This window comes from Phasianus colchicus, chromosome Z (genome assembly GCF_987193195.1).
Source record: "Phasianus colchicus chromosome Z, bPhaCol1.hap1.1, whole genome shotgun sequence".
Taxonomy (NCBI): Eukaryota; Metazoa; Chordata; class Aves; order Galliformes; family Phasianidae; genus Phasianus; species Phasianus colchicus.
This window is the reverse complement of record NC_143476.1, coordinates 70,682,375-70,706,556: the sequence shown is the minus strand read 5'-3', so window position 1 is coordinate 70,706,556 and position 24,182 is coordinate 70,682,375. Positions and strand designations below refer to the sequence as shown.

General features: G+C 39.0%; 1 protein-coding gene across 8 annotated transcripts in view; it reads left to right on the top strand.

The window, feature by feature from the left end:
• Window positions 1–24,182, top strand: part of MAST4 (microtubule associated serine/threonine kinase family member 4) — a 281,493-nt gene that overhangs the window by 194,502 nt on the left and 62,809 nt on the right. For all 8 annotated transcript variants that reach the window (XM_090131679.1, XM_090131677.1, XM_090131676.1 and 5 more), the window contains one exon: window positions 13,426–13,514. In XM_090131679.1, the coding sequence (XP_089987805.1) occupies window positions 13,426–13,514 (89 nt within the window). The remainder of the gene's footprint in view (window positions 1–13,425; window positions 13,515–24,182) is intronic.

The window sequence follows — 24,182 nt, the reverse complement described above, 5'->3', positions numbered from 1 at the left end:
GTCTAAAGCACACAGATCTTTTATGTTTTAACATGTGAATATTCCTACAATTTCCACAAAGTGCCTGCCTATTCCTAGAATTGCTGTGCATATTACAACCTAATGCTGCACATGTGCTGTGTTTATATGGAATTGTTGCAAGGAGGCCTTTGGTGGTCATGAGGTTCTGTGGAAAAGTGTTATCCAGGCAAAGTTCATGTGTGTTACATGGGCCAGGTCCCATATATGGTCAGGAACTTATACACAAAAAACATCGCTGTTGAATAAGTTTCTCATTAGCACTTCAGCCTGTATTATAGTTGTTGCAGTGTACAGTGTGCCTCCTCAAGGGTTGTGGAATGCTGAAACTCTGTTTTGAGGCTCCAGATGTGCTGTTTATCTTGGAGAAAAGCAGCGTTCCCTAGACAGAAGGTCAGTTTATTGAAGATTTTGAATTAATTGCTGAAAGCTTTGAGTTTATTGTGCCAGGTATCAGTTCCCCATTTGTTAAGTGTATCGATATGTATTTATCTGGTTTTACTCGAAATATCCTTGTTATACTCTATTGTCATTAGTCATAAGTTGTCTTTAGTAGTAAGATCATGTACATATATGCATAGTAATTACAGGCCTATTTTTGTTTGTCTGGGTAGTTTTCAGAAGCCTGATTCTATCACAAGGTATGTTGGTTTCAAATTAAGCGTTGGTACGGAAAAGTGAACTTAACAGCAATGTTCTGTTAAAACGATTAACGTTTTCTTTCAGTTAGCTTGTTGAGATCTTGAGAAGCAGCCCAGGAAATCATGTTCAGTTGACCTGTGGTTCTGAGTATTGGATTATTATTTCCAAAAGTGTGTGTTTAACTAACCTTACTCCTAACAAATGCAGTGATCTCTAATGTTCTCACGTGGCTGGCAGCGCAGACTCATCTGAAAAACAGCACTGTGCCCTGCAGCACCGCAGTGGGGTGTGTGTTTAGCACTGACTCAGAAGAGATCATCATTTCCTGCAGCAGCTAGTTAGCCTAATGCTGTGTAGCCTGAGAAGTGGCAGAATCACAGCACGAGGTGATGTGGCTACAGGCATTTGAAGTATTGAAGCTAGACTTGTAAAGGATGTGACGTGTAGTTTTCTATCACGTTACAGTTTATTCTCATTTCCACTTCTCATGAATGACATGTTATTACTTTTTTGCATTGATAAAGTATGCTGTGAGACATCAGTGAATGTGAAAACCAGAAATTGTCTCTTTGGATAAAGCAGTTAAATTAACTTTGGTAAATACTACTAATTGCATAGTCAGAATCTAACAGCAGAGCACTGTGTTCCGAAGTTACTATGTGTGATTGTTTTTAGATCTCTGCTGTAACATCAAGCCCGTGGAATATCAGTAATGTTAATGTTCATTCCAGCTTTGGTCTTAGAGAAGTTCATGGGAGCCTAGCAGATTTTTGCAAGGTGATACTGGTTCTTGTTCCCTATGTTAAAAGATGTGTGACTATTACTCTTGTTTGAGTTTATTTATAGAAAAAAAAAAAAAGAAAAAAAATTAAAGGAAATTGTGCAATTTTTTTTCTGTAAGAAGAAGATGAAATAAAGAATCTGTATGAACTTGTAAGCTCTCAGCAGTTCCCACAGTCACCTGAAATCTAATGGAATTCTTTGGAAGCATGAGGTTATCAGATTGCATTGTTATTACACCAAATCGCAGGAGGAAGTATGTGTTGTTGAATGCCAGTTCAGCAACAAGTGTATTTTGGTGTATTGGTTTCTGTGGTTTTGTTGTTGTTGTCTGTTTTAACTGATCACTTCTAGAAATTTTGTTGTTGATAATTTCCTGTGTCAGCTAAATTGGTTGTAGTCCCAACGGGACAGAAGGTTATACACGCTAATAAAGACTAGTCAGAGCTCTCTAGTTAGTTCAAGCTAGTTTGAGAAAACTGTCACTTTTTGATTGGTCACGTACCCGTATGTACATCAATTTTTATGTGTTACCATTACCAGCACAAACTGTCTCTAGATTTTGAAAGCCTGAAAAACATTCTAGTTTAATGTTTAGTTATGCATTTGTAGATTGGAATTGATTAAAAAGTGTGTGATTATATTAACACCAGTTTATGTGAATGCTTTATCGCTTAATTTACACCTACAAAAGCAAAATCTGTTTATCTGAGTAGTGGTAATTTTTGCAGTTGTCATTTAAGGAGAGGAAAATCCTGATGAATGCCTGTCCGCTTCTATATTCAGTACATTTGAGGAAGTGGCTTTCACTGACATTCTTTTGTCTTTCAGATTTATGTGCTTAGGTTTGGCTTTTGAGCTCGCTGTCTGTTGAAGGTGATTGTAAAGATTATTTGGAAAGCTGAGTGAGAACTTGTATTAGTAGAAAGTCTAACGTTCGACAGATTAAATCACTGGACTGAGTTAGTAGTTTGGGGCATTTGTTTTGCAAAATCCAGAAAATGAAGGACAAATGCTCGAACTCATAAGGTAGTTCCACTTGAGTATGCCTTTATGCCATCAAAAGGAGATACGTAGAAATTATGCAAAAGCAAGATTTTGGTAGAACAGAACAGTTATGTGTTAAAGCTACCGAATTCAATTTGAACTCTACATTCAGCTTTCATTTCTTTCATCTGAGCTGCTTGGAATGACTTGGAATGTGCTAGATGTCTTTCTGTGCTGGAATCAGAGACATGAATCTTAGGGTAGTAATGATGATCTTGGAACCTCACGGCAGCACATATTACAGAAATATGTGGATGAATGTGTCTACCATGTTAATTGCTAGAGTTAATTGCTAACATTGTAGTATGTCTTAATAATGAATTGGAAGAGCATAATGTGATGTGATTGACATGGTGAACGCATTGTTGAGGAAAGGGGGAAATGTGTTCTTGCTGTAAATGCCAGCATTCTGTTTTAATGGCAAACTGAGTATTTCTTAGCTCAAACCCAGTACTAGTCGTAGGCATAAATTCTACTTCAGAATGGTCAGTAGAAGCAAAAAGCATGTTTTTCCTCATTTTTCTTCTAAGTACATTTCTTCTCATTCTGAGGTAACAGTTGAGCGCTTGCAGATTTGTTTTCTGTAATTCAGAATTTATAAGCAGCAAATGCTGTTTGTAAGAGAATTCCAGCTATTCTCATTGCTCATTTTTGACACAGATTCCTTCTCAGTTTTATCTGTTCCACCATCATTCTTCTTCTGTGCTGTACATTGCTACTCTAAGGCAGAATTTTAGCTGAAGTCAAAAGTTAAATAGTTGTCCTTGTAGGATAACAGAGCTTTAAGATCTCTGCAGTACTAGAGTTCTTACAAGGATGGATGTCTGAAGAAAAAGGACTTTGCATTGAAATGCACCATTCAGCCACATTGTTAGTTCAAACCAGCATTCTTTTTTGTTTGAATTTCATTGACTGCTGTATAGATTTTAGTGCATACTTTTCTGATATTTATGGATCAAAGTTAGTTTACTGTGGTCAGATGTTTACAGTTCATATTAGGTCTTTATTTTGCCAAAACAGGGATTTACACATAAAATTCCAAGAAAATCCTCAAACAAACCCCAATGTAAAAATGATCAAGCCAGCAGTTCCTACCCTGAAATGCCGAAAATTTGGGAATTTTCAAGTTGCTACATTAGGACTTAGAGAGTAGCTGTAAGTACAGCATCATACAGTTACAAATGGCAATGTTTTCACCGAGTTTTCTACTTTAAATTACCTACTCTGCTCGTATTGGAATAGATTAGTTGAAAGTTAAGTTTTAGTACAGACACGTCATCCCTTGTTCTTGTGACAGGCAGTATTTTGTGTTGTTGTGTCACGTAGGTAAGCTTTCACAGCTATAGACAGTAAGTTAACCAATGTATTCAAAATTAAAATGTTAACTGTAATTATTACTGCTTGCTCTTTCCTCTTGCTTTTGGATGTTGCTTTTCCAGTTCTTTTATGTGATACTTCATTCCTGACACACCAAGATGAATTAAATGAATCTGCATTGTGAAATGGTTCCTCCTCAGATACTTGCTCATAGCTATTTGCATACTATAACTCATATCCTTGCACTCTTTTTTTTTTTCCTGTTTTCTTTTCTTCTTTTTGGCACATTGAATCATTGGCATTTGCTTTCATGAATCGTCTGTGACCTACTTCTATTTATGGACAATCAGCATATTACTTTGGTAGCGAAATGAACCTTTCCTGTTAGGCATATTTTTATCCAGGGCAAAGCATATGTAGATTTTTTTCTCATGAATTGCTTCTATACTCTGTATTTAAGAGGCATTTAGTCTTTTTGCTATATTCATGTGGGATTCTGTATCTGCTGTCCATAAGTGAAAAGTATATTAAGGATAAAAATTAAGTTTCACTTTTCTCTTTGCCTTGCTTCTGTGTTCTTGATTTTTGTGAGAAAATAGAATGTTACATTAGCCACTGAAGGAATAAAGGAATGTTACTGTAAACAAAGCACTTTTCTGTAAGACGTTATGCACAGAAATAAATCTTGGTAAAGGCAAAGTAGGGATAGGTTTTACAGACCACATTCATTCTCAGAGACTCATGTCACTCTTCTAGAACTCCATCTGGAGACTATACTACTCAATGAGCATTTGTTTAAAAGCAGTGCATTTTGCTTTTATTTTTGTTTTGTTTTGTATTTTTTCTTCCTATAAAAATGATACTCATTTCCTAGTTTCAGTCAGTAGATTTTCACAAATAATTTAATGTCTATACCATCGCAGAGAAGAAGATTTTTCGTCTCCCTGGATTATGCATAATTTGTTTTCAGAGCTAGAAGAGCTTGTCTGAGAAATTACAATCCAGCACTCTTATGTTTTCATCTCCAGAAATCCTATTTTACATACTCCTACAAGATTCTAGAACATTATTGATATTTCAGTTTCATGTACGTGGGTCATTAAAGAGACATAGCTTGTCAGGGGGAAGAAAGCACTTGGTGGAGGAATGTGAGCACTATATCAGTACTTATTTGGAGTGTCCCAGATAATTTGTTTCTGACATCACTGAGTAATGCAGTCACTTGAAACTTACGCCATTGAAACTTCTTTTTAATGCTGCACTATACTATTTTTAATAGCATAAATGTGCATGTCTGCTAAGTGCCAGGTCTGTGGCAGCAAACATATATGTAAATCATCCAATCCTTCTTGGCTTGTATGGTGCTTGATGATTAAGTGTTACCAAAAAAATAAAAAAAGGGTGGTTGCATGTCATAAACCCTTTGCTGTCATCCCTGCTGATGAGTATGCCTGGAGATGTTTGAATTGCTTCACTGGAAATTATTCAGACGTTCCCAGTACGTCACAGTGACTTTGCAGCAAGGCAGTGTCATCTGCGTGTATAATAGTCTGCTTTCCTGAAATAGGTGTGTTGCTGCTATCGTTGCTCTCAGGCTTGGTATATACGCTGGGCTTTTATATGAGGGCAATCATTTGAGTTATATCTGCCCAATTAATTATGCTGATGTAGCTGTGTTCGTATGCAATTACAGTTGAAAAAGAGAGTTTATGTTCTCATGGCTTGTTCTATTTTCCATCTTGGAAAATCTAAACCAGTGAGAGACTTTTATACTGATGTAACTATGTCAGTGGAATGGAGAATAGATTCGCATAGCTGTGTCAGTACAGATACGTAGCTCACTCTTAATTATAGATACTGCATGTCTAATAAAAAATGTGTTTGAAAGAAGTGATTGATGTAATTTCCGTGATTTTGTAAATGGTGTCAGCTGTGTGTTAGAATCCTGGAGGGCATTTCAGTGTGTTTCTGTCAAGTTTCTCATGAAGTATTCTTAAACAAAAAATCATAATTAACAATTATGTTGGTTACATAATGTCAGTTTTCATCTGGAAAAAAAGAAAGCTCATACATAAGAGTTCTACAAATTAGTTATTTCCTGTTCTGCTATTAAAAGGATTTGTCTGTGTTTGGAAAACTCTAGAGGGAAAAATGTAGCTCATTACAGCATATAACTGACGAGCAGTGCCACGTTGCTGGCTGCACGTATGTTTATGGTGATGAACATGGATTGTTTGGTCACTTAACATTTCAGCATGAGTTTGCAGACAACCAGTTCCTACTGAACAAACAGCCTCTTCATGAAAGCCACCATAGCTGGCATTAATTGATGTCCTCTTTGGCAGGCTGAACAGACACCGGCAGCTGAATGGGCACAAGGAAAGGATGTTTTTTTTTTTCCCTAGGAAAATACTGCTGTTCATTGCTTAATTATGATTTAATTACAAAACTTCGGCTCAGCTGATGGTGTGAGGAAAGCAGAACGCTGCTCCCGATGAAGAGAGAGACTCTTTTGTCTGCAGGCTGCACTTTGGCAGTGTGCTCTGTCTGTGTGCAGGCTCAAGTGGGGTGCTGACAGTGTGGCTGGAGGTCTCCTGGGAGCAGCTGCAGATGTCAGGTTGAATGCCTCGCAGTCCAGGCTCCTAACTAGTGAAGGGCCCACATTTTGTCCTAAATAATGATTTAAAAAAAAAAAAAAAAGATTTTTGTAAATTCCTTAATTCCAGTGTATTAACTGTTCGCTTAAGCACTGTTGAATTCCTAGTTCCAAGCAAAAGACAGTACAAATTATTAATTATAAAATATTTTACATTTTTTCATATTGAAGGTGTGGAACTTTAGTTACATAATTGCGTTTTGGTTTTGTATCTGGGATGCAGCAGGCTCAGCGCTGCCAGAGGGACAGGGGAGGGGTTGTCCCACCCTGCTTTGCATGGTGCAGCCTCACTTCCAGCACTGGATGTGGGTTGGGTACCACAGGATAAGAGCACAGAAGTATTAGAGAGTGTCCATAGAGGGCTACAGAGATGGTGAATGGTTTGAAGGGCAGGATGTACAAGGAGTGGCTGAGGTCCCTGGGTGTGCTCAGCGCAGAGGGGAGGCCTGATGGCGGCTGCAGCTCCTGACAGGGAGCGGAGGGCAGCGCTGAGCTCTGCTCTGTGTGACAGCGACAGGGCCCGAGGGAACGGCATGGAGCTGTGCCAGGGGAGGGCAGCTGGGGGCTGGGGACAGGGGCTGCACCACAGTGATGTTGGGCACTGGAATAAGGTGCCCAGCAGTGGTCATGGCACCAAGCTGCTGGAGCTCAGGAAGTGCTTGGACAGTGCTCTCAGACATAGGATTTGAATTTTGGGTGGTACTGCATGGAGCCAGGGGTTGGACTCGCTGGTGATTCCTGTGGGTCTCTTCCCACTTGGGATATTTTGACTCTATACTACTTTTAAAAAGCTCAGTTCTAAAATGAATGAGAATATTTTCTTGTTACTTGCATGAATTACTTTGAAGAAGCAGTTGTTAAATGTCTAGTCTGGGTATCCAGTTTCACCCAGGTAGCAATCAGAGCTGAAATATTCACAACTGTATTGGAAAAAAATCAAGACATAGTCTGGTGAGCTAGTACTGCTAGCAGCTGTGTACTTCGGTGTTTCCTTTTTTGTTATGTTTTGAAAGCAGTCTTCAAAGTATAACTGCCTTCATTTGAGTTGACAACAGCTTAAATACAACTTGAACCTTTCCGTCATAACAGTTAAACTTTCCAGCAAATACCATGACTATTTTTCCAGCACATTAAAGATTGATATAGAATAATTCCTTGCAACGTGTAGGATATTTAATAAGTAGTGTTTCTCAATGTGTGTCTGTGTGTGTAAGATTCTAAAGTGAAACTTCATGTATCTACATTTATTTATATCTATGTCTGTGAGTAAACATACATACATAGACACACCAAATACAGAAAGTATATTTGCAAACATAGTCTATTAAAATATTTTGGAAAATAATACTGTGTTATGCTAAATATGTGTAAGTGTGGAATGTTGACATCCATTTAAAAAGTTAATTCAGTGTTACTGATCTTGTGTTTTGCTCACTTTAAGATGATTTCCACATTTGTCTAGATGGTGGCATCTAATGGATTTTTTAATTCAGCCTTTAAATTACAAAATGTCTCTCAAAATCAGAAACTAGTGCTTCCTTACTCTGCACTCTCCATTAGCTGTAGGGTAGAAGAAGACAGCAGATAGCTCTGAGTAGAGTTTGTGGGCTTTGCTCATGTAACCCGAAATCCTCAGTATTCATGAATAAACAGTCTTGGTTGGTTTGCTCTCTTTTAAAAAGTGATCTAGGCATGAAACTGCTCTAACTGCACCCATGTTGCATTCTGATTTTCTAAATCAGAAGATGCATCATCAACCTTAGAGGTTCCTCTTGGCAGGGAAGGTGCTGTATCGTACACGTCATTTCTTCATTGCAGCTGTTGCATTCTTTTGAGTTAATGCCCCACAGGACTTCCATGGATGATGGAGAGCTTTGAAATGCTCACCAAACCGCCCTTTAATGCAGAAGACTTTTTTTTTCTGGAAAAGCAGAACACAAACCAAAAGCAGTGAATTCCTCACTATAGAAGTTTTATTTTTTATTTTTATTTTTTTTTTAACTTAAAGCAGAGTGTCCTTTTAATTCTTCAGTGTTGCTGTTCATGAACTTAACTATGGAGTTAACTTCAATTCAGTTAAATGTAACTGAGATGCAACTTAAATTACTCTTAGTTGTATAAGCAAAGTGGCGTCATCTGAAGTCTTGCTAGGGACAGCACATTCCTCCTGAGGTAGTTTTCAGCCATGCAGTTTTAACACCAGAAAGATTGTAACCACTTTCTTATCCCTACATCCTTTACGCTAGTGCTGATCTTGCAGTATGAGCCTGTCTTGTATCTATGCAGTCAAGCTTCACATTCTGGGTACAGCAATAGCTTATTTTATCTGCACTTACATTAGCAAATAAAACATTTATTTGCAGTCATTCTTAAATAGAAGGTGTGCCCTTTTAATCTTTACTTTCACCTAAATGTATTATACTGATAACAAAATTAGGAAGCTGTGTTGCAAAGTGCTGTGCTCAGCATATACCATGAAAGGTGGTGAACTGTCATGATAGCTAGTCATGTAGTCCAAATCCATCTTCATTACACGTGTTAATATTAATAATTAAGGATGTTGAAATGAGATCACTGTAAATGATTAAAGCTATGAAAAGCATGGCAAGAAGCAATCTCTATAAATATGTCCTTTTTAATGTATTTTTTTGCAGGGGTGGGGAGTGGAAGCAATTAACCTTTAGTGCCAGTAATTTGCTCACATATTAACCCTCTTTCTGAAGAAGAATCTTTCATTTTTATGTGTGCTTCTCACTGTTACTGCCATTTCTTGATTATCAGGAAATCAGAATTTAATATTTCAGTTCACAGAATCACAGAAGAATCAAGGTTGGAAAAGACCTTCAAGATCTCCCAATCCAACCATCCAGCTATCACCAATAGTGCTCACTAAACCATGTCCCTCAACAGAAAATCCAAACGTTCAGTCTGGATGTGGTACCTGTCCCAAGTTTGTGACTGGAAGAACTGTTTCATACTTAGTGTTTTCAAGAGCTTAGTGTAGCTGTATTTTAGTGGCCATACTAGTGCTTCATGCATTGCTGGGGGGGGTGTAGCTGTTCCCATCATTTCTTCCAGAGGACTTTTGCCCGAGGAAAAATGGTAGCTGTTTAAGGAGCAAAATAATACAGCCTCATGCAACTGGATCCTGTCTTTCAGCAGCTGTAATTAACCCTTGCTTTCTGAGATTAACAGAGTTCGGTGCAGAATACTTTTTACATAGTGTCCTTTTCTTGCTTTATCAGGCAGTGCTTCTCATGGGAAGCGTTTATCTGTTGCAGTTGGACTGACTCAGAGGTCAGAGCATTCACTGCTCCCGATGGCAGAGAGTGAGGGAGGAATTCCCCGGCAGTGAGTTTATTGTGAGTGGGCAGGAGTGTTGGTGGCAGAGAGCAGGAGTTAAGGCGATGGGATTTGGAAACCAAATAGGAAATTATAAATTGGATTCCATGATAAGGAATGGTGCCAGTAATCCAGGGCACAGCTGGTAGGATGTAAACTACTGCCAAACATATAGCGGTCCAGGGCTTTTCAAGTTGTGAGGAATGGGCTCAAGTCCAAGGAGGATCTTCCTGGGAAAGAAAAGAATAAAAGCGGAAAAAATGCAAACTTTCTGTTTTAATTTTGTGTACACCTCAGTTTTAATTAATACTGTTTAACATGACTGGATCTTCTTGGAAAAGTTATTTTTTCTTCAGTGCTTTAGACCCTGTGTCATATCTGCTGCCTAGCCTGCTGGTCTCTTCTCCATGCCGTGCAGCCTGAATCCAAGGCTTAGAGAATTGTGGTTTGAGAGTGTAACTCTCTGTGTTTTATCAAGGTTTATGTTTTCCTAGCTTACAATCCCTGTGGATGTTCCTATGCCTTATAACTTCAGTATAGACAGAGGCTTTCTTTCAGAGCTGTGTCTTACAGTTGATTTATCTTGTCAGATTTGAATGGAAAATTTATGAGGACAGTAGAAGGGAAAAGTTGCTTGATGAGTACAGAAATCCAGGATAAATGATTTTGTCTGCAGAGTAGCTTTAACTTTTGAGTTTCATTTGTTTACTGAAGATTGCTCTTTAAAGACTAATAAGTTTGTCAGTAATGCTTTGCTGTCTCCTTATTGGGACTCTGCTTCCTGTTTAAGTGTTCTAGTATCTTAGGTCATTTTTCAGAGTTGCCCAGAGATAGCTTTTTCACCCACAGAGAGCCTCTTCTATTCTAGCATTAACCTGAGAAAGGAGTTGTAGTGTTTCATGAGTTATATAGGATAACTACATTCAATTTCAGAATCTGTGGAACAAAATAACAAAGCTACAGGATGAGCTTTAGCATGGATTTGTGTTTCCATGCAGTGATTCACTTTTTACCTTAGGAGGAGGACAAGCTGAATGGTGGTACAGTGGTGCAGGCTGCCCACGCAGCTGGTGGACTCACCGTCCTTGAAGGTGTTCAAGGAAAGGGTAGATGTAATACTTAGGGACATGATTTAGAGAGCAGATTCGGTGGTAGGTGGACGAGATGATCTTAGAGATCTTTTCCAACATTAAAGATTTTATGATTCTGGGAACTATATATCCTAGATGGGATGTTAGAAGTATTGTGCTAATTTCAACTGTAGAATGTGAAGTTTGAATTTTACTGTAAAAATGAATAGAGAGAGTCTTTTGCATGTGAAACTCTTGTGTAAGTGATAGAACTCAACTTCTGCAGTTCAATGTAAATGGTGCAGATATACATGGCTGGAATTATCTATCTTTAAAACGTATGTCTGGAGTTATCTATGTAACACAGTCAACCAGGTGTGCATGGGGTCTACAATTTCAAAGTTATGTTTGGTTAGTTAAGGAGAATCATCTGCTACCTGTGGAATCTCTTTTACTGGTTATATATTTTAAGGGATTGGATGATTAAAATGTATCTTTTTTTGTGAAAGATGAGAATCTCAAGTTTGCATTTGCAGAGCAGTCTTGTAGTGGGGTCTCGTAGCCTTAGACTGCAACCCAGAAGCTGTATTGGTGTTATCACACCATAATGGATAGATGCAATCTGTTGTGTTCTTTAACAAATGTTTAATGAATACTGAAATTTTCTGTTGGATTTAGTTTTGGATTGCAGAATTATCAGTGGACAGTTATTCCTTTTTTCTTGAAAAATGTGTAGCAGCTAAACTTAGGCTTGTCATAGTATGATATAAAAAAAAGTTACTGAAAGTACAGTGATATTACTGAATGAAGTCAAAAGGAAGAATTTGGACTATTCTTAGATAAGAGGACAATCAAAGGTAATTCTTCAGCTGGATAAAATCTAGAGATGTAACGAAGACTTCGGAATTGTCTAATAAAAATGGAGTATTTGCTGAAGTTCTGTCACTTAAAAAGTAGGTTACATAGTGAGTACAATAAAAATAGTTCTCATAAGATAACCTAATTTAGGAGGATTCTTTAAGACGTATATTCTCTGCCATTTTAGAAGATTTAATCTCTTTAGTCAGCTTAGAAATTGGAGTGCTTCTCTGAAGTTTTATGTGGTTTTTTTTCTGTACATCAGGTGTTACTTCAGTTATTTTTTGTTTTCTGTTCTTACGTAGATCAGTTATCATTAATAGATATGCATGAGTTAATATATATAATTCGCTATAATAATTAAGTGATATGGTAGTTAATAACTTTGCATTACCTTGTAGATGTGTTGGGTATGGCACTCTTACTTCTTCACAAAACATTTTTTCAAAGGGATGTTTGACTAGTGTTTGACTTTTTTACATATTGGAAATAGTCTGTATTTTCTCTGCTTTTGCTTATTTTTTTTTTCCTTTTTCCTCCTTCCTGGTTGGGAAACGATTTGGATTAGTTTTGAGCCTTTTCGTTTATGCGCTTATGCTGTTTACATTATCCCCTCTTTTGCATTATAGTCAATTAGTGCCATTCAACTTGAATGAGTATTGCTTTGTGGCTATTACACAGAGATCAAATGTTAGAAAGCTCATCTTCAGAGAAATTTACAAATATGTCCATCTTATATTGATGAAGTGTTTCTTATGTAAGAATCTTTCACCTTTTTGTGGTTTTGAGGTTTCTAGGCCTTAGCAGACAAATTTTCTGGTTGAAAGTCTATAAACATTTGCATATGCTTTAAAGTTTTTATAGTTTGTCTTTTTTACTTGAAAATGCTGTTTTCTTTGTGCAGGAGTGTTTCAAGTGTTGAGAATTCATATTTATGATTGTAGTAGTTACAGTAAACAAGGGAAAATAAAACATCTCTTAAAAAAAAAAAAACACTTAAAAATTGTGTGGTAAATTTAAAAGTGTGTCCTCTCAAGTTTAATAGATGCATTAATTTACTATTTATCTTGCTTAATGATCGCGTGATAAGGGAAATTAGTAGCTTTGCAGATGAAAAATGTATGAGTAAAAAAATGCATTCATCTTTGTAGGCATCATCTGTTTCATTGACAAAAGGCACAGATATGAAATTTATCTCAATAATTAAAGTTATAATTATTATTATGGATTGACAAATCATTGCTCTTCCTGGCTTGTAAGTTGAAGCTACAGTTCATGTAACAGAAATAGGTTTAATCATTGAAGAGTGATTATAAGCTGAGATTTTTCTAAGATTGTGCTTGTATTTTTTTATACATTGTTTAAAGTGTAAGGCAGAGAAGAAAGCTGCCGATAAGGAAGAGGATTTTGTTAATGACTCTACAGGGACGTGCTTTTCTTAGCACAGAATGGCAGACACGCAGGCTTGAAAAGTTTCTTCTGTGCCTTTTCTTTAGGAACTGCTGTCTTTGCCATTATCATGTATGTTCATAGACTTCCTGAACTCATACAAGTACTATAAGATCAGCAATAGCACTGATTTTTAATAGGAGGCTGGGAAGTGAAAGAACAAACAAGCAAAAAGTCAAAATGTTCATATGTGGTGTGTGATATATTTCTGATGCTTATGTCTTTTTTTCCTCTTTTTCCCAACAGCTGTAGAACAAGCAATCGAAAGAGTTTGATGGGCAATGGCCAGTCTCCAGCTCTGCCTCGACCTCATTCACCTCTCTCAGCACACACAGGTGATTTTTTTATCCATGTTATTGCTGGTGTTACTAAATCCTTAAAAATCCTGTATAAGAACAGGAAAATGGGCTAATTCTCTACCCCACTACTCTTCCTTTCTTTGTTGGTAGTAATGGAAAAACTGCATATCATTCCATCCAACTTTCTATTAAGTTGAAATTCAGAAGTCCATACATGTTAGGCTATGGTGAAAAGCACTCTGGAGATACCTAGCACGGGTCATGCAGCTTGTTTTGTTTTTCATGTTCTTATGCATTTTTTCCAATTCCTAATCAGTGTGTATTACAGTATGGAAAGAATATAAAACAGCCTATAACACGTGGTAAATTTAATGGAGTTGGTGAGTAAAGTATTACAGTATTACGGTGTTTTTGCTCCTTAGGATTTTTGATGTTAGACACATTGCAAGAAATTTCAGTGCTTCATTTGTCACATTCTATTTTACTTCTAAAGCGTCTGAAGCATTTAAGATTGAATAAAAAGTCTGTAGATCATTGGGATATTGTATCAATAATAGGAATATTATTGATACAATTGTCCTCATGTTTCAAAAGAAGCATTTTTAGCATATGAAAACACATTTCTTCAAAGAATTATTGTCATGTTTTTTTTAGCATTGGTTGTAACAATATTCTTAAAGTCCCACAACAAGCCTTGTGTTGGCGGTGACACTGACTACTTTGTAGTACTGTTCCTGGAAGATAAAGTGCAGAGTTTTGTGTGTGTTTTTCAAGAAGGTGGTGAGTTTAGTGAGATACTTGCAGTTTTCTAGTGGAAATGACATTATTAAAGAAAATAGAGTGGTTCAGTGGTTCTCCTCAAACTGAGCAGCAAGCTATCACAAACAGGAATACAGATGAGATCATGAAGATTTGTGAAGAGTTCAAGATAACATGCTTTGTGCAGTTTCTCAAACCATAGAACAGGAGTAGAATAAAACACTGCATTTGAAAGGAACTTACAGATCCTTTGGTCCAACTACCTGATTACTTGAGATATAATCAAAATTTAAAACATGTTACCCAAATGCATCTTGAGCACTGGCAGACATAGGGCATCAAACGCCTTACTAGAAAGCCTATCCAGTGTTTTGCCACTCTCACAATAAATTTTTACTGATGTCCAGTCTGAATAATACTGTTGATTTCAAAACTGTGAGCAAGTCACTCTAAAAGCAGAAAAAATGATAGTATTAAAGTAAGTTAAGGGTAGGCTGTTCTTTACCACTAACTGAGCAGTATGTGCCATGTTTTCACAAAACTTGCTGTGGAAGCTTGGCAACTTCTGCAGTTACCCAGAATCATAGGGTCATTTAATAGTTTAAGTTGGAAGTGACCTTAAAGACCATCTAGTTCCACCCCACTTGGCATGAGAAGGGACATCTTTCACTATATGGGGTTGCCCAGAACCCCATCTGATGGAGCTTCTGGGGAGAGTGCATCTACACCTTCTCTGGGCAGCCTGTTTCAGCGCCTCAGTACGGTCATAGTGAAGAATTTATTTGTTATGTATGATGTATTTTTCTTCTGAGGTTTAAAGCCATTGCCCATTGTTGTGTCACTACACTCCCTGACAAAAGAGTCCCTCTCCGTCTTTCCTTCAGGCCCCCTGAAATACTGGAAGATCTTTCTGGGATCTTCGCAGAGCCTTCTCTTTTCCAGGCTGAACAAGCCTGGTTCCTTCAGCCTTCTTTGTAGGAGAGGTGTTCCAGCCCTCTGAGCATCTTCATGACCCCATCTAGATCTTCTCCATTATCTCCAGATCCTTCTTGTGCTGGTGGCCCCTGAGCTGAATACAGTACTCCAGGTAGAGCCTCTTGAATGGAATAGAGAGGAGGGCAGTGGTCTCCCTTGCCTTCTGGCCACCTTCACGCAGCCCAGGACATGGTTGGTTTTCTGGGCTGTAAGTGCAAATTGCTGGCTAATACTCATTTGCTCGTCCATCACATCCCTAAATCCTTTTCCACTGGGCTGTTTTCTGTGCACTCATCACCCAACTTATATTAATGTCTGGAATTCCCCTGACCCAGGTGCAGGACTTTGTGCTTGGCCTTGTTGAACTTCACGAGATATAAGCATAGGCTTACCTCTCAAGTCTGTGAAGGTCCCTCTGGATGCATCCCTTCCCTCCAGCACAACTGTACTGGCCCTCCAGTACAGTTGACTGCACCACACAGGTTCTCTCTGAAAACTTACTGATAGTGCATTCAATCCCATTGTTCACATCACCAACAAAGATGTTAAATGGTGCCAGTCTCAATAATGACTCCTGAGGAATACGTCACTGCACTGGATGCAGCAGATTCTCTTACACTTGTACCTTGTTTTCCCAAGGTATGTATGCCAAACACTTCAGCAGCACTGGGATATCTCTTCTGTGCTAGAAATTTGCATGTTTATGGCTGTCTTCGTAGTTTTACTTCTGTGTGTAGTAGTTTACAGTAAACAATTGCATAGTCATTGGCTCCTGACTCAGCTGACTGCTGTGTCTGGACTAGTCCCTTGCAGGAATAATTTGAAATTATAGCATGCTCAGAGACAGCCTTGAGTAGTTTACTTCTTACTGTGCAGATGGAATAGATACTTTCTAGAGATGACTTCAGCAAAATCATTTCTTAATATTTGGATACTGTGAATGTGATCCTAATTCATGCAAACAGATATGCAAATGTGTTACTTAAAAACATAGTGAAACCATATAAGTATGAATTTTCTTCTGTATGTATTTTAGGAGTTCAATATATCAAGTGTTCATAAATCCTCAATAACATAGGCGTGAATTTCTACCGTTGCTGTATTCTTATGTTGTCAGAACCACCAGGGCTTACTTGCTCAAATGACCTCCCTGCTCTTGCTGGAAAGCTGTAGTTTTTTTTTGCTAAGTCCAGCAGAGAAGTGTAACAAGGGATAGTTTGGATCACTAAGTGGATAAGGAACTTGAAATGCCACAGACAAAGGGTGTTGATCAATGCTTCTATGTCCAGATGGAAGCTGGTAATGAGTGGTGTCTCCCAGGGGTCTGTCCTGGGACCAGTGCTCTCTAACGTCTTTACCAGTGACAGTAATGATGGAATTGAGTGCACCTTCAGCAAGTTTGCTGATGACACCAAGCTTAGTGGTGTAGTTGACACAATGGAAGACGGGGATGCCATTCAGAGGGACCTCAAGAGACTTGAAAGGTGGGCCCAGGTGAATCTAAGGAGTTTCAACGCAGCAAAGTGTAAGGTTTTGGACTTGGGCCAGAGGAATCCCAGCATCTATACAGACTAGAAAGAGCAATCCTTGAGAGTAGCCCTGCATAGAAGGACCTGGGATCTGGTGGGTAAAAAACTTAATGTGAGCCAACAGTGTGCTCTTGTAGCTCAGAAAGCAAATGGTATCCTGGGCTCCATCAGAAGAGGGGTGGCCAGCAGGGACAGGGAGGTGATTGTCCCTCTCTATTCTGCCCTCGTGAGGCCCCATCTGGAGTACTGTGTCCAGGTCTGGGATCCCCAATACAAGACAGCGAACTTTTGGAGACGGTCCAGAGGGCCACAAAGATGATCAGAGGGCTGCTGCACCTCCCCTGCAGAGACAGGCTGAGAGAGCTGGGCTTGTTCAGCTGGAGAAAGCTGCAGGGTGACCTCATTCTCAGTACCTAAAGGGAGCCTATAAACAGGAGGGGAGTCAACTCTTTGAAAGGATAGATAACAGCAGGTCAAGGGGAAATGGTTTTAAGTTGAGGTGGGGAAGATTTAGGTTGGATGTCAGTGGGAAGTTCTTTACAGAGAGAGTGGCAAAAGTCCTACTAGGATTATGCAGAGTGTGGAGGATGATGGAAGGGGATCCTTGTCCAGAGACTGTTTTTGTGCATGTTGTCAGAATTCTGTTTTGTGAAAGAAGTCTCAGATTGCTGCAGGTTCATCAGATCAGGCTATGAGCAGCAGCAGGCAGGTAGCTTGTTGTCATGTGATATTGTACCGATATATTCCACTGGGCTATCAAAGGAAAAAGGTATTGACACTTTCCATTCAAGAGGCTGAGTGTAACTGATGATAAAGTTGAGACCTGGAGCCACTAAATATTTTTCTAGTTCTCCATTGTCTTGAGAATTTTCTACCCATCTCTGAAACTTAGTTCCTTGTATCTTATGATGCCTCATTGTCCTGGTTTCAGCTGAGTCAGTGTTGACAGCAGGACAAGGGGAAATGGTTTTAAGCTGAGGGAAGGGAGATATAGGTTGGATGTCAGGGGGAAATTCTTTACGGAGAGAGTGGTGAGGTACTGGAACAGGCTGCCCAGGGAGGTTGTGGATGCCCCGTCCCTGGAGGTGTTCAAAGCCAGATTGGATGGGGCCCTGGGCAGTCTGGTCTAGCATTAGGTGGAATGGTGGTGGCCCTGCATGTGGCAGGGGGGTTGGAGATTCATGATCCTTGAGGTCCCTTCCAACCCTGGCAATTCTGTGATTCTGTGATTCTGTGAGTGTTTATAGCACAGCGATGTTCAATCATTGCTGAGTGATGGGAGCATGCCCTGTGCCGGGCCGGGCTGCTCAGTGGGAAAGAGCCAACCACAACAGTCCTCTTGGCGCTCAGCATGGAGCTCTAATGGTTGTGATAATGGCAGATCTGAATGGAGCATGTTAGAACAAAACTGTTGTAGGTGTTATAGTTTAACAGTTTCTGTTGTCCAGGATGTTTTGTTTGTTTTTTTTTTCTATTTTTGGAGGTCTTTCTTAGTGTTTGCACAGAACCATATTAAATACTTACTTGCGATGTACAATCCTGCTGCATTATTTACCATTTCTGGGGACTGGATGAAGATTATCATTCGTCTATTTGGTATAACACTCTTTCAGAAACTAATCTAGTACTTCTATTTAATGTTGCAGTCATCTTTGTGTTTTAGGAAGCTTATATTGGAAACTATTAATTTCACTCTTAACTTTGTCACCTGGGGGAGTCAGGCTGTAGGAGAGACAAGTGGGAATGCTCAAATCAGCATGTTAAAATTTCTGTGCATACTAGTGTTTAGTAATAGTAATAGTTTAGTAATAGTGTTTCAGGTTCTGTTTAAGGTTAAGCAAATGTTTAGGAATTTCTCCCAGTGATCTGTCCTGAGGCTGGATGAATGGTTAGGAGTGTGGGATGGTATGGTCAGGCACCTAGAACAGTGAACACCATGTGTTTTGGAACTTCACCCCTAAACAACTGCAGAATCCTGAGAAGCTAGGAAAATATTTGGAAAAGCTGTGCTGTTGCCTTGACAATCTTAGAGAGACTCAAATCACTACAATGTTCTGTGGCCTGGCCTAGTGCTCAACACTTTTTTGTTTGGCACCCTAAGGCTAAGAAGTCTCTGGATCTGGTGACAGTATAACTGGCCCTACATTTGCTCCAGCCACTACAGCAGGCCTTGCAGTTTAGTCAGATGACCAATCTGTGCTAATCTTTGTCTTGTCTATAAACAAGACAAAAAAAAAAAGTAAAAGTCATCTTGTTTGGTAAAAACAGAAATTTCTACTAAAATGAGGATAGAAGAATAAGATGAGGATAAAGCAGGGCCATCACGATGACGGGAGGAGGAAGAGTCAGAACTCATAAAGGAGGCAATAACTTTCTGACCACTAATTATGGGTGAGCTGCAAGATACACAAAAAGATTTCAGCCATCATCCACATGAACGCATTGTCACCTGGCTGCTCCAGTACTAGGATAACGGGGCCGGGAGCCTGGGTTCACTGAGCAGCAAAGCCAAGCAGCTGAGATTCCTTTTTAGGGAAAGAGGATGTTAACAAAGCAGTGGGAAAAGGGACACAAGCCTTCACCCTGTGGAGGCAACTCTTGTCATTCGTGAAAGAAAGATATCCCTTGAAGGAAGATCTGATATGTTTCCCAGGTAAATGGACCACCATGGAGAAGGCTATCCAGTAGTAGTATTAGTTATACTGAAGATGATGTACAACATTGATCTGGATGATGTAAGGCCTTGCACGTGAATCACAGCAACTCTTACTAGCAATGCAAGCTTGGGACAAAGGGACTAAGCACAGCTCTGCCAAGAAAGACTTGGGAGTACTGGTAGGTGGCAATCTGCATGTGAGTAGAGTACTTTCAGAGTACTCTAAGCATCTCTATGGAGAAATGACTGTTAACCTCACAGAAAGCAGGAAATGTTGTACTAGATACTGTTGTTTAAGTTGACCAGGTTTTTGACTTCAGGCTTGTTGCATCTCAGTCGTTACTGCATGTACTTGTCCTTTTTTGTAGACTAATAAAATTGAAAGGAATCAAAGTTGTCTGTCAGACTCTTGAAAACCTACCCAGTTTCTATTAATTATTTCTGTTAATTATTAATTAATTATTAATTATCTTGATCTCTGCAGTACTGTCCTCTACCCTTCTTAAAATTGTTTGCGTTGGTTGGAAATTCCATGCTTCATAAGTACCGAAATTCAGTATGTTTTTGCCTTGCTCCATAAAGATCCATTTTACATCAATTTATTGCTCTTGTTGGGAGGACAGGCAAGATTAAGGCATATATTGAGTTACCTCTGCTTGCATTCTATACCTGAGGTAAGTTCTTTTGGGATAACTAGTTTAAGGGAAGTGTTTTTAGCCCAAGACTTCACATCTTGAAGGGAAGAGTGCTATGTATCTTTAGTATCAATAGAAGCAAGGTATATAAAGGCATACTGTGAGTGAGGGTGGAGCTCTATTAGTCAGAGTGCACTGAATTAATACTCATCCCAACACTGCTGGCTTTGCTGAGGAGTGTTTTCATCTTTGGTGATCTGCGCAACAATCATTTTAGAGATCTGGTTGCTCCTTCAGTAACATGTCATTATTTCAGACTTAATAAAAGAACTCAGGTTGCTGGTGCATAATCACAGTCATTTGAGTTGGACCTATCCAAAACCATATAGTATATAGTCTTGCTCTATTCTAAAGAAGAGCTTCTTGACATAATTGTAAATCTTTCAGCATATTTTCAGTGCTTTTTATACCCACACTCTTCCTTGCAGTCCTTTTTTTCTTAGAAGTTCAGACTAAACTGAAGGTATGGGCCATTCTCTAACTTAAATAGACATCTTTTGAGAAGGACTGGTGGTCCAAGTTTAGAATTATGTGAATTTTCCCATATGAGAATGTCATGTAGACATCTCAGTGCACTTTATACTTCTTCCTATTCTCCTGTTATAATTGTTTGAGATGGGGATAACGGAGGATTGTTCCTACAAAGCAGTCTCTTATTAATCTTTATATGGCGCAAGCTGAATTGAGTAAACCTTGAATAGTTGCATAAAGATTTTTAAGTACTTGTCTTACCTTCTCAATATTTCTCAGATTCACATGGTTGGATAGGGGAGTATATGTGAGATGACACCAAAGCAATGAAGTAAATACATTGTGCACTAAATACATGGCACCGTTCAGAGGGAACAGTTTGCTGCTGAAGTCTTTTGTATACATGGAAAGATAGTAAAATTTCTAGAGTAACTTCAACTATCATTATGTGAAGTCTTTCTTACTAAAATAGAAAACAAATACATACTAATGACATTTCTTCAGGTTCAAACCTTGTTCATTAAACTAATAATCTTATCTTAGTTGTTTGGGTATCCTTCATGTTTAATATCTGGGTTGAAAGCCTCTAAGCCTCCTGAAAGGTCCTGTTAGCTTTTGCATTAACCATGAATGTATTCAGAATTGTGAGAGGCAAAGGGTTGCTGTATCAGCTTGGACAACATCTGGTGCCCTGGATGTTAATGGACTTTTCCAGATGAATGCCTGCTGCTGTGTAGGCGGGTCATCTGCACCACCCAGCCTTCGAGTGAGTGATTATATCATCACAGCAAGTCAGGGCGTTCAGATGTCCCCACCTCAGCAGTCACAGAAGCTTGTTCTTGTGGGTGATGCTAACCCCTGATGATTAATAATCACGTGTAGTGCTGTTTAATTTTATCTACTGCAGAAATGGGCTTTAACTGTTAGGAGTAATGCAGTAAATCTTGTGTTTCTTAAAAGAATGTTCCATGTGGTGTCACTAAGAAAACAAGTACTAGGATAAGAACTGCAAGTAGGAAATGGCTTAAAAAAGAAGAGGTGAATGTTGTGCAAAAATGAGAAATCCTAGAATCTTTTGATTTGCAAGATACTTTTAAAGGTCATCTAGTCCAACTCCCCTGCAGTGAACAAGGACATCTACAGCTAGATCAGGTTGCTCAGATCCAGGTCCAGCCTTACCTTGAATGCTCATATTGTTTAAAAAATAAATAAAAAATCTTCTTTATAGCCAGTCTAAATCTCACCTCTTCTAGTTTGAAACTATTTCTCATTGTCTTTCACTACAGACCCTGCAGAAGAATCTATCTCCTTACTTCTTATAGCCCCCTTTGTATACTGACAGGCCACTATTGGTTGCACCAGAGCCTTCTCTTCTCCAGGCTGAACAGACCCAGCTCTCTCAGCTTATCCTTGTAGGTGAGGTATTCCATCCCTCGGATCATTTTTGTGGCCCTCCTCTGGACACAGTACTCCAGGTGAGGTCTCACCAGCACAGAGTAACGGGGCAGGATCAGCTCCCTTTCTCTCCTGACTGCACTTCTTTTGCATCCGGGATACAGTTGGCTTTTGGGGCTGTGCGGGAACACTGCTGGCTCACATCCAGCTCACCATCCACTAATATCCAGAGTCTTTTTGGCAGGGGTTACAGAAAAGTTGCAGAGGTTATCAGTAGAGTCCTCGGGTTTTGGTTTTGGCCAAATGGTAATCTTTTTCTGATGGACATTGGAAAAAAAACCTTACTTTGTTGATGTGAAGTTAGAAAACATCCAGTAGGGACCAGGTTTCGGAAACTCCTCTGAGGTGACTGAATTTTCTTGAGATCTATAGTAAAGAGGTTGAAATAATAACATGCAGCCTTTTTTGTGCTGGAAGACCAGTAACAGAAATATCTACTACTAAAGAATTTAGAGAAGAAGTGGAATCAGATAGTATTTGCAAGGGTGAACCTAGTATATCTTTCAAAATCAAATCTCAGAAGATTATGCAAAGCAGGTAATTTTCAGTTGAATCAGGTAAGGTTTCAGGCCACTGAACAATGTTGTGGTTAAATTTTACCTGGAACACTTCATGTTGTCATGGTTGTGGGACCATGGAGAAAGAGAAGCTAGTATGACTGAATGTGAGACTTTCTCATGGAAGACTAACAGACTGCTACTTACTTGGCTTAGCAAATAGATGACTGAAGAGCCTGTGCTGTAATCTAAATTGGTCAGAGGTGTTTTGCAGGGAATGGGAAGAGAGATGTGTATTGTGGTATCCCAAAATGTAAGGATTCCTGGAGAATCTTCCACTAAGTTTGGCAGTGACTATCTCGGTCTTTCCTATGGGATTCAATAAATCTATGCCTAAAGCAGAATTTCAAGGCCCGAGAAGCCTTACCTGTACATGTGGTCCTCTTTCTAGGATTTTCAAGGTCTGGATTTTCCTAGATTTTTAGTTTTGTATGTCTCTTTTCTGTCCACAGTAGGTGATAACAAGTAGTGGCTTTACTGTGATGTATTTGAGGCTGAGAAGGATCTCTCTTACACAATTTCTGTGCTGTTCTGCTCAAGCAGCTGTCTGTAGAGGCTGTGTTTTGGGGAAAGGATTAGGTTTGTAAATGATTGTTAGGGAGCGAAGCCTTTGTTTTTGTGGTGAAAGTCAGGACTGCTAAATGCTAAAGTAAAATTTTTAATCTTTTTTTTAGGGAATTAAAACAGTGTTTCAGTTATTCTGACTGTTACCGCATATAGAACTATAGAAACTGTTCTGCTAAAACTCAGCTTAATATTATTTAGTCTTGTTCTGGGGCGAGCTGTCAGTCCCAGAGCACCTTCTCTGTTTGGAGATTAGAAGGAAATAGTGAATGGTACATTGATATGCAAATTCAACTAAATTTCAAGTTAAGTGCTATTAAAGCATAGCACTGCTGGTATTTTAAGTGGGTAAGTTATGGTCTGATTGTGAAAAGAACCCTGTGTTCTTCTTGTGAACACTGTAAGTGTAATTTGTGGTTTCCTCTTGTTGTCTCTACTGTTTCCCAGTATACTGACAGCAGGAATTGTACTGTCTTATCAGTGTAAACTTCAGATTTTTTTCTGGCCCATGTTTCAGTGTTAATTCCAGCTTGGAGGAAGTAAAATAATAGATACAGCTTTCCTACTCCTATGTGTCTGCCTAATGCTAGTTTCTCCTGGAAGAAGTGAATGCTACTGAGCCAGCCAGGAGTCTTCACTGACAACAAGGATAAAACAAACCAGCTACAAACCATAACAAAACAATTCAGCAAAAAGTCTGTGTAGAGAAGTTTGATTTGGCAAATGGATTTAAGGAGCTTGCTAACCTTCCTTTCTGTAACTGAGCGCATGAGGCATAATTAATTGTTTTTGAAATAGCACAAGACCCTTTCCTCTGTACAGATCTTAGTGGAAACACCTGCAGAAGTATTCAGAATGATTCTGTTGCCCAGCTCTGTATGTGCTGACTGGTAGTTTCTTGGGGTATGAAATTCAGATCTGTGACTATTGATGTTTTCTTGTGTACTGTTCACTTCACAGCATGCATTCACCACCAAGTAAACAGACATAGAGGAACATGAGTTCTTGTTACATTGTGCTGCTGTGCTATAATTCATTTTAAA